We start from the raw sequence: 13,935 nt of genomic DNA, 5'->3' as shown, positions 1-13,935 counted from the left end.
CAGATCATAATCACAATCAGGGTAAGGCAGAGTATGTTACCATGAGGAACGTGCTTTGGTATGCAGCAGCTCTCAGTGCACATCCAACAACAGACATCAAAAGAAGTAGCTTAAAGAGTAAAACACATTCTAGAGGAAAAAACAAGGCAGGCCAAAGACTAAAAACAAGATAACAACAGCAACACAAATCTATATATGTTTACCTGTATTTAAAGGTGGTGCCATTAGGACCTCACTGCATGTGCAAATGGATTTAAATTAGATATTGAAATATTTGTCTGCAGTAAAGAATTTAAAACTGTGCATGAATAATGGTAATTAGTAACTGAATTGGAAATTAATCAAATTTCATCTTTGTTAGCCAAGTATGTTTAAGAAATTTCCCTTTGGGTCTAGTGTCTTTCAATGTTGGTCAAACTTTACTGGATTTTATACAAGTAGTGCAAAGATATAAGTGTGCATAGAGTAGCAGTAGGCTACATGATTCAATAATGAAAATAAACATAAGTTGTAGCCCTGCTGCTCAAATGTTCATCAACAACTGGGGTTTGAACACTGTTTTTATTTTGTGTTCCTGACAAGTTATATCGACAAAAATGTGATGCTGCTATTAGGACTTGTATAGCTGCCTAACATTTCTTTTACACCCTTTTAGCCTCCATGATTTTTAATATTTAGTCCACTTTAACCTCATTAATATTTATTTTGAGCTAAATGACACTATCCAGTGGAGATATTATGAATAATTTGTGTTTTCGTAATTTAATTGTTTGATTATCAAGTATTAACTGTAGCCACCAACACCTTAATATTCTCTCTTTTTGCGTTATGTGCAGGAGAAAGCATCTCCCCCTTTGAAAACATTTGAAAAAAAAAACATCATTGTCACCTTTAAGTTAATGTCTCCTTGTATTATTTATTCCTGTGTATTAGTCTCAGTCCACAGTTGTAGTAATGAGTTGGCTGCTTGCATCACTGTGCGGTGGTGACGTGTGGCGTCTGGGAGCTGTCCCAGGAATCATGGTGCTGAAGCTGCAGCAGCGATTCAGCAGCCAATGATCACAGGAGAATCCGGGGCTACGGATGCTTTCACCCGGAGTAGGACAGTCCGACAATCGTGTTGGATTTTAACGGGCGGATTTAAAACCTTCTGCTTGTTCTTCGGGCATGGAAATTCGATAATCGGGGATGTAAGCTTCACACATACTTGCCAGCCACCTGCAGTCTCGCTGAAAATCAATGGGAAAGGAAAAAAAACCCTGAAACTGTGAATCGTATCGGAATCGGTCGCCAGGTAAGACAGATTTTGCTACCTAACATGGCACGCCATCGATTGACTTAATTTGGTGTGAAAGCACTTCGACAGCAATCTGAGCTCTGCTGTTTTGAAACGTGTCTTTCATTGTTGTTGGAATATTTGCATTTGAAGACTGAGTGCTGACATTTTGATTTCTAGTCTATTTCAGTTCATTGTACCACAGGCAGATTTGGCTCTTGGTCTCTTCACTCGTCGTGAATGTGGAGGGAGAAGCCTGTCTTAGATAGTTTATGTTGTACAGAGCAGGCAGACTATTAGGGCCATGAAATGACAGTGGACACTGAGTGAACGGGCCATAGTATTATTACTTGAATGCATTTTCCTATCGGTCTAACATTTGACTTTCCTCTTTTAGCTGTTTCCTTTTTTGAACTTAATGGCTTCAGACACTTGTTTGCATCGATGGAATTTATTTGCCTTTTGCATTTACATCTTCGTGGGAAGACAATAGAACGCAAAGGATTAGAATATATCAGCATAAAAAACTAAAAGGCTGCTTTAAACACTGGAAAAGGCACCCCACTATCCCATCCCACGACATATGAAGAAGTGTTTGCTTATGACGGGGACACACACCGGGTTCTTCCAGCACCTTTGCATGGTGCTGTGAGTTTTTAGCCGGAGACAGCCTGATGCTGCGCAGCCAAGGCATGCTGAAGAGCCGCTGTTGCGTCCTGCTTGGTGACCTGAGGGTGCTCCTGCTCGGGCCACCGGCACCGCCGACACCGCTGCCTCCGCTGACCCCCATGAGTGGCCAAGCTTCGGAAAGCCATGAGACAGGCGTCACCGTCCCCGACAACAACAACACGTTAACGCGGAGCCACCAGCACGCAGGGGACCGGAGTGCCCCACCTGCAACGGGAGCCACCGGGCCACCGAGTGGAGAGGCGGGCTGGGTTGACGCTGCAGAGCTGTCGGCGGCCCTGCGCGGCTGCAGCAGCTCCTCTGATGACTGCTCAAAGGGCAAACTGGAGGAGAGGTTCTCCCTCACCAGCTACTCTGAAAGTGGCTTCAGGACGCCTGTGTGCAGGATCTGCTTCCAGGGGCCAGAACATGTAAGTCAATGGAAAATACATTTATGCCATGTGGTGTTCATCTAATCCATTAATTAGTATCACTCTCCCACACCTTCTCTCTGAGGATTCATAAAATAATGTTATCTGATCTGAATATTTCATGTCCAAGGAGCAGAGGTTAACTATAGCAACAAGTCCCCCCATGCTGTAACCCTGAGGTGGTGGACATGTTGCACATTTTGATCCAAGACTCAGCTCCTCTGTTACAAGCAGGCTTTCTGTTACATGAGGATCCAGTGGTCAAGCTTGTTTTCTTGTGGAAGAAAAAAAAAAACTGGCTCTGTCTTTGGGCAGGCCACACAGCTGGAGAGCCCTCCGAGCAGGGATCCCACTGCATCCTGCGCTCATCCCATTGCATGGCTTGAAAAGACAGCTATAGCGAGCAGTGGGAGGATAATGAAAGACCTTGTCCCTGTGGTAGACAAGTGTGGAGGATACACATACATTCAGTAACAACTTATCATAGCCAAACAATGTGAATTCACACTGAAGCATTAGATGCATGAAAAAAAAAATCTAATCGTACCTCTCACTCTGCTGCTCACCACCTAGAAACAGCAAAAAAAAAAAAAAGAATAATAATACGGTGCACACAGAACAGAAGGAAAGAGCCTTCAGGTTAATCGCACCGCATGCCTCCGGCTTTGGGGCCATATTGATGATAATGTCACACTACATCAATCAGGTGAGGAAAATGTGAAAGAAGATAGCGACAATAAATAAGATTAAATTATATCAGAGAAGCAGACACTTAGCAATTTGCAGATACATTAGTTACACTGTTTGACAGAGCTTTTGAGACCACATTGATGAATATGTCACACCTCACCAGTTGGTAATGGAGGTAGGGAGGTTGTAAAAAAAAAATCAAGAAGCAAGACGACTGAGGTGTAGAGCATAACTTTTTATCTGACAGTCTGTGCTTATGGTTCCTTTACCCAGCCAGCAGATTCACTGTATCATTTCATGGTCAATGCACTTTGTATAGCCTATAATCTGTCTATGTTTCATCAGCTAATTACTCCAACAGCAATTTTGTGCATCATTCCACCTCTGAGCTCAGACTTTGTAATTGTTACTGACATGGGGTCTAGTTATGAGATCGGAAGACAAGGCCTCATCCTTGTTTTTTTCAAAAACTCCACAGATAGTCAGCAGACTCTGCTGCGCATATAAAGTACTGCCTTCAAAATGTGCTGTATTTCCCATGGCCTCCTCCAACACATCTCATTAATGCTTCCTTGAGACATTGCAGCAAGTCAATAGTACTTGATTTCATGTTGTCTTATCATTATGCAAGTTTTTTATCTCTCACCGGCCTTCCTCTTGCTGTCGACTCTGAGTTGTTGGTTTGGGTGAGGTCCAGATATGGATCTGCTGAGGTGTAAATGGGCACAAGGAGAATGAGGCTCCATTTGAGAAGAGAGATGAGTGGACTGTCTGTGTGTCACATGCAGTGGGGACATTAGTTATCCTCTATTCTCCCTTAGCCTCCAGGATGTCACATAGACCAAGGCAGCCAGTATCTGATCTGACAATCCACCTCCAAAACACTTCCATCCCCAAGGCTGAGAGAGTCAAGACAGAGTGAAGAAAGGGAGCAAAAGACATAGCTTTCCTCAAGCATCCCACTAGGAATGGGCCTTGAGTGTCTGAGAGAGGCAACCACTGAAAAAATGGTTGTGCACTGATTTAATATGACACCGAGCAATGTAATAAGTCTGTGTAATCGAATCCCTGTCCGTGTTTTTGAGGTGAGATTCACAACCAAAGCCCTGTTGTTTCTGAGGATAGATTCACATTTTTCTTTCTAAATTTGTCTCAGTACACGAATGTTCAAATGTAGATTTAAAGAGGCATTGGCCACTGTAATCATTCCTCTTCACACACACACTATGAAGCGATCCCTTCAGAAGCCTGCAAGCTAAAATCAAGAAGAATCACAAGAGTATGAAATTCCCTCAATGGGATACTATCACTTCTCCACAGCTCAACAGAGAGACACTGTGCAGCATTTCACATTACATTCATGGTAACTGTGGATAAGACTTTTGATTGCACTACTCAAAAACTGTAAATGTTGCTCTCCATCTCTTATACTGAAATCATCATAGGAAGGTATCACTTAATGGCCAGTATGGACAGGAGGAATGATTATACTGACAAATAACTCATGCATATACTGTGTGAGCATGGGAGTTATTTATTGAGACAGATTTGGGAAAAAATAAACTTAACTAATTCTTTAAGTGACACCACTATTGCTTGAGACACATAATGTACAATATAATAAACAGGTGATCTAATGTCAGATTTTTACCTAAATTCTTCAGGTTATTCAACTACTTTTTTATAAACAGCTGACACTAGAAATATTTTACTCTATTATCAGTTCTATTTAGCTTCACAGAGGACTCTGCTTGCTTTATTCAGGCTTCTTCTTTCAGACTTAATCTTGACACTGTTGCTCAAAGAATAAGCTATTTTTCTTCTGTATTTTTGGATCATAGAGATTTCTAGGAAGTATTCGTGCAGGGCACAAACTTATAAAGGAAACATAAAAAGTAATATATAACAAAAAAAAAAAGTCATGGCATATTTCCATGAGGAATCCTGAAGCATCATGAACTACAGTCTTAAATTTAAAATTTATTCATTCTTGTCTTGTCTTAACTTCAGCTGTATGTTGGAGGTATACGAGTCTCTGCAGCTTAGAAAAGAAAAAAACCATCTGCTTTCCCTCTTAAGTCGTATCACAGATAATGCACTGGCACAGCATGTTTGTCTGAGGCACGATGAGAAGCCTCGAGGGGTCAAGTTAGCATCGTTCTTCCTATACAGCGCAGAGGCACTATGTTTTCTGTATGCCATCACAGACGGGATGGCTGCTCTGCCATTTGTTGGGAATGGGATATAAACAAGTTATATAAGCACATGACATTTTTTGGCTTTGCTGAGGTCTGTCTATAGGAGCTGTGAATTCATAAACTTAAATTAGAAACCCTTGTTTCTCTTTTACCCAATTTCCTTTTAAGGAGTTATTAACTGTCCCTACAGGCCCAAGTGTTCCTGTAAAACCAGCAATGAGTGGAACGACGTTATAGCTAAATACATTTGAAATTATATAACCTTCAATTAAATTTTACTTGAACTTTTCCCTCTAACTTGTTGAATATGATTGCAATGTAGAGTATATATATGAAGCTGTTTTTCAGATGACTGCAGGTTTTTATAGAAGAACTGCTTGTGGCGTGAATATTATTGGTCATTGTAAAAATCACTTTCATTCCATTTATGTGCGAGCTAGTTCATTACACTACAATTTCCCTTTGCTTAGAGTTAATGGAGTTCACTTCCATTGATTCCAGACCCGTAAGAAATGCGTATCGCCGTCTCTAATTTATTTTCACGTCATTATATATATCAGGAGAGGATCTAATTTTATAAGGAGAAAATAGGTGTTCTGGGAAAACACAGCTCAGAGAAATGGAATAAAACAGCTAAAGTTATCAGACGTATCTTTTTAAGACATTGTTCTATTGTGGGTTTTTTTTCAGTGATTATTTCTGTTTGATCAACAAAAGGACATTTAGTTATCACTTTCTGTATGCGTGTGCTGTAGTGCCACGTTTGTTATCGGTCTCTCTTGCTCTTTCTCCAGCCTCAGTTGTATTGGAATGATCTAGGTTTCAGCTCTTGGCTGCCATCAGGCCAGTCACAGTGAGCGGCCTGAGTCCCACTGGACTCGGCAGAAGTGTTCTGGTGCTCCTGCCAATACACTCCCACCCTGGCCATCTGTAGATGGGCCTTTTCTCCTCTAACTCCCTGCTTTTTTCCCTCTCTTCTCATCAACCGGGGTGCTGTTCCGTCTGTCTGAGATGTCAGCACAATAAAGGCGTGCAGAAATAATTTGGAAACTTAATGTTTTGCTGTTGTTTTTTTTACTGTATTTTGCATTGCTTCCTATAATCTTTAGACAGAGAGGGAATACTGAATTATCAATATCTTAGAAATGAAATGCCTCAGCTTGGAGATAGGAGAAGGGGAGGGGGGATTTCTTACAGCAGACAGTTAGTCGATTTATTTTTTTCATTCACTAGAGGCTTTTTATTCAGTCCCATTAAGATTAAAACATCTATACAAGAAGGTCATGATATGAATTATATAGATCCACGTTTCTTTAGTGCATATCAGGACCTAAAAAGGGTGGCATGCTTACATCATCTTTTGGGTCATCATCAATATCCAATATGACAAGATTAGTAATATATTTTAATGAGCTTGGGGCCCAGGGTGAGATTATAAAACCCTCATCTGTTCCTCAGGCTGAGTACAGCTTAAGGAGAATGGATGGTTAAGAATATGGCCGAGCACATATTGCTCCTAAGTGAAAACCGTGTGATGCCAAATTTAGTGAACGTCAAGGTTTCACTTCAGTTGAAGGATTTAAGAGAGTATGACGGGCTGAAAACCCAAAATGTTTTGGTTTTCTAAAATGTTGTAGCACTGAAATGAGTAAGTTGAAAACAAGATGGAAAGGCTAAAAAAAATGGAAGGGCTGCTAAATCTCAGCTGCTTCACCTGACAGCAGTGATATTTTCAGTGATGCAAGAGTTAACCACCGTTGACCTCCGAGCATATACAGACCTTTACTTCAACTGTGTTAAGGTGTTGAAGCAAAGGTCATGGCTGTGACTCAACTCGTGTACTTTGGTTAGTAGATTTACATGTAGCCCTTTACATGTCAGCACACTTACTTGCGTAGTGTGTGAATTTCGACACAGTATTATTGTCTCAAATTCCACATGGCCATTGTTCACTCACTGGAAATAATGGCAGCAACATTTAAAAGCATCACTTACTAACATATCTTCCAGCTTTTAGTCATTTTACTCCTAAATCTGTTTAACGTATGCTGCTGGCTTCTATCCTACAGCAGTGTAGTGGTACTTGGTGCAAAACTTGTTTTTTTAAAGTGCAGTTTTTTGCAACAGCTGCAGGTTCCTCGACTGCCAATTTCAGGAGCTTGAAAATAGGTTGGTGGTCCCTACTCTTTCACTATGTTGCCAAGGCGGTGGCCATTCATATTCAATATATTTTACACCATCCAGCCTTGGACGCCACCTTACGTGTTCATGTAAAGGCACTCAAAATAGCAAGTTTAGTATGCGTATTTGAGACTCCCCCATGGTATTATCTACTTGGTCTCTTCAACATACCGTCTAAGACCATCGACAGGTTAAACACACAACACAGGCATTGTTATTCTGATATTCAGTTACATCAAACACACTGTGTGTGGCTGTCACCAAGCTGACACAGGATTTGAAATGCCCTCAGTTACGCTGACATCTGGATTGACTGACAGCAAGTTCAAAAAATGTCACTGAAAGATGACATGTTTGTATAGAAACCATACTTTTACAGTAAGTATTGGATCTTGTTTAAAATTGTCTCCTGAATACAGAACAACCAGACGCAAGATTTTAAGTTTAACATCAACTCTGTACGTTAAGGTGCAGAGAAACAAGGCAAAGACATAAAGAGAAGGGAGGAAATGGCCTGAAGTCACCATATTTATAACTATACAGGAATATCTATGTATATATGACAACTCTATTCATTTCAGGAGCTGTCAGTATAATGTACGTGCAGTATTTTGCAGTTTTGTTGGGATTTTTTCTTTCACAGAAGCTTCAGTCACTAATCCTCCACTTTCAGCAGTACCAGTAATCAAGTATTTTGCCTGTCAACGAGGTGTAAGGTGCTGTTTTCATTTCACACCTGAACTGGTGCTCTGCTTTAATAAAACTGATGCTGTGTACTCAATGTGAGTGAGTGAGTGAGTGTGTGTGTGTGTGTGTGTGTGTGTGTGTGTGTGTGTGTGTGTGTGTGTGTGTGTGTGTGTGTGCCTGCTTGCTTAACAGTGCACAAAAACCATTTGGAAAGTCAATAAGCTATGTACAGAGGTACAAAGAGCAGCAAAGAAATATAAATATACTGTGTTTGTTTACTATATTGAATGTTAAAGCGTTACTGCAGGTGGTAAATAAGATGAGTAAACTAAGAATTGTTTGCCAGTCAGTGACTGCTGAGTAGCCTCAGAAAGGCTAAATAACAACAACGTAGGGTCCTGTTTCAAAAACAAATTCATACATTTATTAAACAAGTGCACCAAAACAGCAGCTTTTGGAGCTTGTGGACATTTTAAAATGTCCTCTTTCCGCAGTTAAAATCAACGTCTGCCGAGACCCAACCTAACGTTAGCGTTATGCTATGTCCCGTCAACCTATGTGGCTGAACACAGGCAAATTTGATTTCTAAAATGTTTTCATGGTTGAAAGCTAATTTTTACATTGCCCAGTATTACGACAAAGTGTGTAATACACCCACCATACCACTGGAGGGGAGCTAGTCCTTGCGAAAGATAACATAACATAAATTGTGGACTTCCACCCAGGAGGTGATGCAGATTTCTTTTAAGTAATATAGTTTTGTTTTGTAATCCTAACGACATATTTTTTTCCCCCAAACCCTAAGCACGTGTTTTGTTTTATTTTTCGAACACGAGCCATGTGCTTTTCTTCCTGCATGGTATTTAACTAATGAGCCAAAGCCGTGACTCTGACACACTGTCCTCTAGGGGACTGGCAGGTGTACTACACGATTTGGTGTGATACCGAGTTGTTTTTACATCGCTGTAATGTGATGTTTATGTGTAATAACTGTTGTCTGTAATAAGATCAAATTAAATTAAAATGTTTTAGACATGGGCCAGTTAAGAGTGCAATTGTTCGGTCGCTCAGTAAGGCTCTTGCAAACCACAAGGAGGAGCCACGCGTCCTATCTTGGCGATGCAGTTTTGAATATCAGTGCTGCAGGCAGATATTTCATCTGAATCCCTCCCTCGAGTATTCTGCTCATAAGCACGGAAACGTTGCAATTCTCAAATTTTGTAGAGCGGTATTTTTGTTACATTTTTAGCTTATTCTGAAAATGTATAAAAATATTCCTCAGTACAATGTTGTATTTCCACTGAAAGAAAACATGCAGTATATTTATGCACTAACTTGGAAGGAATTATCAAAATCTCTTGTAATGGGTGGCATGTATTGAATGACTCAACGTCTTTCCTGCAGGGGGAGCTCCTGAGCCCGTGTCGGTGCAGTGGGTCAGTGCGCTGCACCCATCATCCCTGCCTCATCAAATGGATCAGTGAGAGGGGTTCCTGGGCCTGTGAGCTCTGCTACTACAAATATCAGGTCATTGCCATTAGCACCAAGAACCCACTACAGGTGAGCTGTGGGTGTAAAAATCACGCCGTAGAAATTTAGAGGGGAAAAAAAGCTGGGTGACAAGCTACGATTTTTATTAGGTTGTGCAAAAAATATTTACAAATTAGGAATTATTACCAAGTGGAGTAATGAAAAATGTATGTTTTGCTATGTTAGGAGATATGTTATGTTTGTTAGGAGAATGAAACTTTTCCTCTGGGATTCATTTAGAAGCTTTTCTGGTTTTCATAGAAGAATTTATTTTGGAACGTAAAACCTAAAACACTGTTTTCAGAAAAGACTGAGTAACTGCAGCTGCAGCTCTGCTTTGATCATAAATTGAGGAATTCAGAAAAAAATGAAAGATTTTGAATTAAACAAAGCTTTTCCCCTTTGATCCTTGGAACAGAAAGCTTGCAGAAGCAATGTTTCTTGTTTTTTTTTTAGGTTTTTCCTGGCAACACTGATGTGTGAAAGACTTTTTGATTTTGTAACTCATAGAGTTGATACTAAAGCATGATGCTTTTATTGGAGTCAAATAAATATATATCTGACAATTAGCTGGATTAATTTATAATGTGAATTTTTCTGTTGATTTTTTTTACCTATAAATTTGATAATGTTTACATCTTTTTTTTCTTTGTGTTTATTTGCTTTTGGCCTCTATCAGTACTGAGTCAAGTCAAAAGAGAAATAAGACAAAAAAAAAAAAACTAATCTGTACTGTGTCTTCTTGCAGTGGCAGGCCATCTCCCTGACAGTAATAGAGAAAGTGCAGATAGCAGCAGCCATCTTGGGGTCCTTGTTCCTGATGGCCAGCATCTCCTGGCTGGTGTGGTCATCTTTTAGCCCGTCGGCCCGCTGGCAGCGTCAAGATCTGCTCTTCCAGATCTGCTACGGCATGTACGGCTTCATGGATGTCGTCTGCATCGGTGAGGTGTTAATGCGATAACACTGATTACTGTCAAATTAAATGTTTACACTTCCTCTTGGAATGAGTTGGAGCAATTTTACAATTGAGAATAATAATACATGTTTTCCAGTCTGCTCACATTAATCAAGCTGCTTTCAACAGGCAAAAGTAAATGTCAAAAGTGTTCAGCAGAGTCGGTAATCATACCTGACATCTGTCCACAAATTATTGTGAAAGCCATGAACAATTTACACTATTGACAATCAATGCAATTAATCTATAGAGCACAATCAGCTGCTTCAAAGCAATATTCAGAGTGTGGAGACTAAATAGGCTCAATAATTACATACATGATTGTTTTGCCAAATAATGAATATTTCGGTAATATTGTATTTATTTCAGTTACTATATAAAACATGCTGAAATGCTGCATTAAAGTTTACTTTATAAATCAAACTTAAATGTTCGGAAGTCCGTTTTTGCACCAACTGAAGTCATTGCATACACTAAAATGTATTTCAATATATGATAAAAAAGCTGCAAAACCAAATTCAGGCAAACTTTGAGGACCATTGCGCACTGTTATAACACAGTGAAAAAAAAACGTTTTGTGAATTTGTGTGTGTGTCCAAATGGAAACTTAAAGCATCCGTTTTAAGCCGGCTGTCCTTCTCCGGAGCTCTCGAGAGCCCACGTGTCTTTCATGACTGCGTGATGGAATCTCACATTAAGAAAAACTCTTGACTGCCGCTGCAGCAGACAGCAGGCTGAGAGGAAGAGGAGATTGATTGTCTCCGGTTTGGTGGTGAGGATTGACTGTGGAGTCATTAACTCTGCACTTTACGGAGATTAACTTGTCACCTGGTAGATGTTAAAGAGCAAAGACCTGACTTTCACTTATCCACAAAGTCCAGAGTAGGAGGAAAGCAGAGTTAAGTAAAAGCGACACCATTTTTTTTCAATAAACTGCTGTCACTAAGGTCGTTGCCTTATGTAACAGCTCATATAACGGGGCAATGTGACAGACTACTAAACTGCAATAAAATACTTTGTTTATTACAATTGCTTATCTGTATGATGGTCTACGTACACTTTAACATCCCCCCATTTCTCATATATAAGCCGCATATGAACATAATAGATTTAAAACACACTACAATGCAGTTATAAAAAGATTTAAGGACATTTTAGGTGGTTTAATGGACAGTATTCCTGACCATTACAATGTCTCCCATCACGAACATATATTTTATACTATTACAACTGTTATATTATAATGCCATTCATTAATCTCTTTATTATGCAAGTATCCAGCTCTGGATGCAGGAGGAGTTTAAGTTTTTGACAATAACCTGAATAAACACTTAAAAAGACCTTATATATGCTTAAAACTACAATAAAGTGTGTAATAAGGAATATTCAATATTTGTATGTTGCTTATAAATACAAAATGGAGGGTAAAATAAAGTAGTATAAATAAATATACTAAACAAACCATGCATAGCTTCCTGTATTACCCTTTGGAAGACTTTCATGTGAAAAAGCTGCAGTAAAATCAAGGTTCATGCATCTGTTGTTACAGATTGATTTCAATTTTCTAGATACTGAGTGCAATGAACATGAATCGATAAGCAATTTTGAACTGAGATAAGATGTTATCGAACAACCCCAGAGAACAGATGCATCATTTCTGCTAAGCTAAATCTAAAAGTGGCGAGTATCGCTGTGTCAGATGTTGCTCCATGTCTCTGCTTTTTCCAAGAAATAAAGATCTTATCTGAGGGTTGTGGTGCGGCACTTTAGAGATGAGTTGTTTTGTTCTGCTTCTGCCTCAGCTAATACTTCCTGCAGGCTTTAACACACTGAATCTTACACTGCAGGGAGATATATCACTTTGTAGTGTCATTACGACTGCTGCCAGACAGTGACATTGTCTAACTGATGTTCTGCTCTCCACAGCATTAATTGTCCACGAGGGACCTTCTGTGTTTCGTATCTTCCACCGCTGGCAGGCTGTGAACCAGCAGTGGAAGGTCCTGAACTATGATAAGTCTTTGGACAGTGGCGACCTGAAGGCCACCACTGCAGACAGGACTCTGTCTCAGCCCAGCCAGGGCTACCAGACTGGGGTAGGAGTGTCCACCTCCACCTCCTCGCTGATGGTGGTGGCCTCCACAGCCGCCGGCACCACCTCCACGATCATGGTGACGGCTGCGGGAGGACTGGGGACAGAACTGGACCCCAACAGCGCAGTGCCAGACCAACACTGTCCCTACAACATCCTCCACCTGCTGAGCCACCTGAGGCCGCCGGAGGCCCGCAGCCAACCCAGCAATAGCACAAGAGAGCTGGTCATGAGAGTCACTACAGTCTGAGGAGTCCGATGAGGCCTTATCTCACATGGAGAGGAAAGATTTATGAACCAGCTGACAGTTGAAAAAAGGTCCTATCTTAACTGCACTGGATTAATATGTTCCTGTTTGTTTCAAAATGCATCTCTGATGTCCTTACATTGATTGAATAAAAGTGGTTTGATTTACAGATTTGGTTGGAAACATTTCATTTTGAGGATTTGGGGGAAAGGAAGACTTTCAGTGAAGTGCATGGACGGTCCAAGATGGTCAATATTTTCACTATTATATTTTTTTAGCCATAGCCATAATTTTTCTGACACAGACAACCCGTCTGGCAATTTAAAAAAGCCAATAAGCAACAAACACACTGCTGATACCGATTCTACTCTACTCGCTTTTGGCATCAGGTACTTTTCTAGACGTAATTTTCACTGCAATTATTACCCCCTCGAGGTGGTGGCGTTGCTATAGCAATGATGCATGAAACTGCCGGGACATCATTTTCAAAATTCCTTCAACAAAATCAGTCGCACTGTGGAAGTTTGTGGTCTGCAGTGTTTCAACATCTCAGCTCGCTTGGAACCTCATCAAAGGTGAAACTAAAATAATATCAGCTACCAGATACCATCAGAGAGAGAGTTCAGCCAAGTCGAGCCGAGCCGAGCCGAGCCGAGCTGAGCCGATACTGTCAGTAAAGAATGGGTTTAGGTTCCTGTTCATTAATTGTTAACATTTGTATCTGGACGTGTGTCTGCGATGCAAAAGAACTCAGAGAGCTCAAACCAAAATGGCACAATCCTCTAAATTAGATTGAACAACAGAAAATGTCTGGAAGTTTTAAATATTCATCCAAATTTCAGTCAAAATAGTGACAGACCTACGTAGAATGCATTTAGATTTTTTTTTTTTTTTTTATCATAGGTCAAAATAATACTATTGGTGATGTACATGACACACTATGGGTTTTTGTCCATTGTTCTGATGCTTTGTTGTGTTAAGG

The 13,935-nt window shown here is 40.3% G+C and overlaps 1 protein-coding gene across 2 annotated transcripts; it reads left to right on the top strand.

Annotated features, from left to right (window-relative positions):
• The first annotated feature begins 1,002 nt into the window (after positions 1-1,002).
• On the top strand, positions 1,003-13,122 carry marchf4b (membrane associated ring-CH-type finger 4b). Of its 2 annotated transcripts, none has more exons than XM_069154657.1 (5): positions 1,003-1,294; positions 1,674-2,373; positions 9,534-9,656; positions 10,408-10,600; positions 12,541-13,122. In XM_069154657.1, exons 2-5 carry the CDS (start codon positions 1,951-1,953, stop codon positions 12,954-12,956), a joined length of 1,155 nt encoding a protein of 384 aa, XP_069010758.1. In that variant the 5' UTR covers positions 1,003-1,294; positions 1,674-1,950; the 3' UTR covers positions 12,957-13,122. The 2 variants fall into 2 exon arrangements, with proteins under 2 accessions (XP_069010758.1, XP_069010757.1); XM_069154656.1 differs by having other exon boundaries at positions 1,005-1,294; positions 9,534-9,689.
• Positions 13,123-13,935: the final 813 nt, after the last annotated feature.

The sequence above is a fragment of the Embiotoca jacksoni genome, unplaced genomic scaffold (assembly GCF_022577435.1).
Source record: "Embiotoca jacksoni isolate LCO1_2020_lvr unplaced genomic scaffold, fEmbJac1.0.p SCAF_2, whole genome shotgun sequence".
Lineage (NCBI taxonomy): Eukaryota > Metazoa > Chordata > Actinopteri > Embiotocidae > Embiotoca > Embiotoca jacksoni.
The sequence above is the reverse complement of the archived record's forward strand: the minus strand, read 5'-3'. Positions and strand labels throughout refer to the sequence as shown.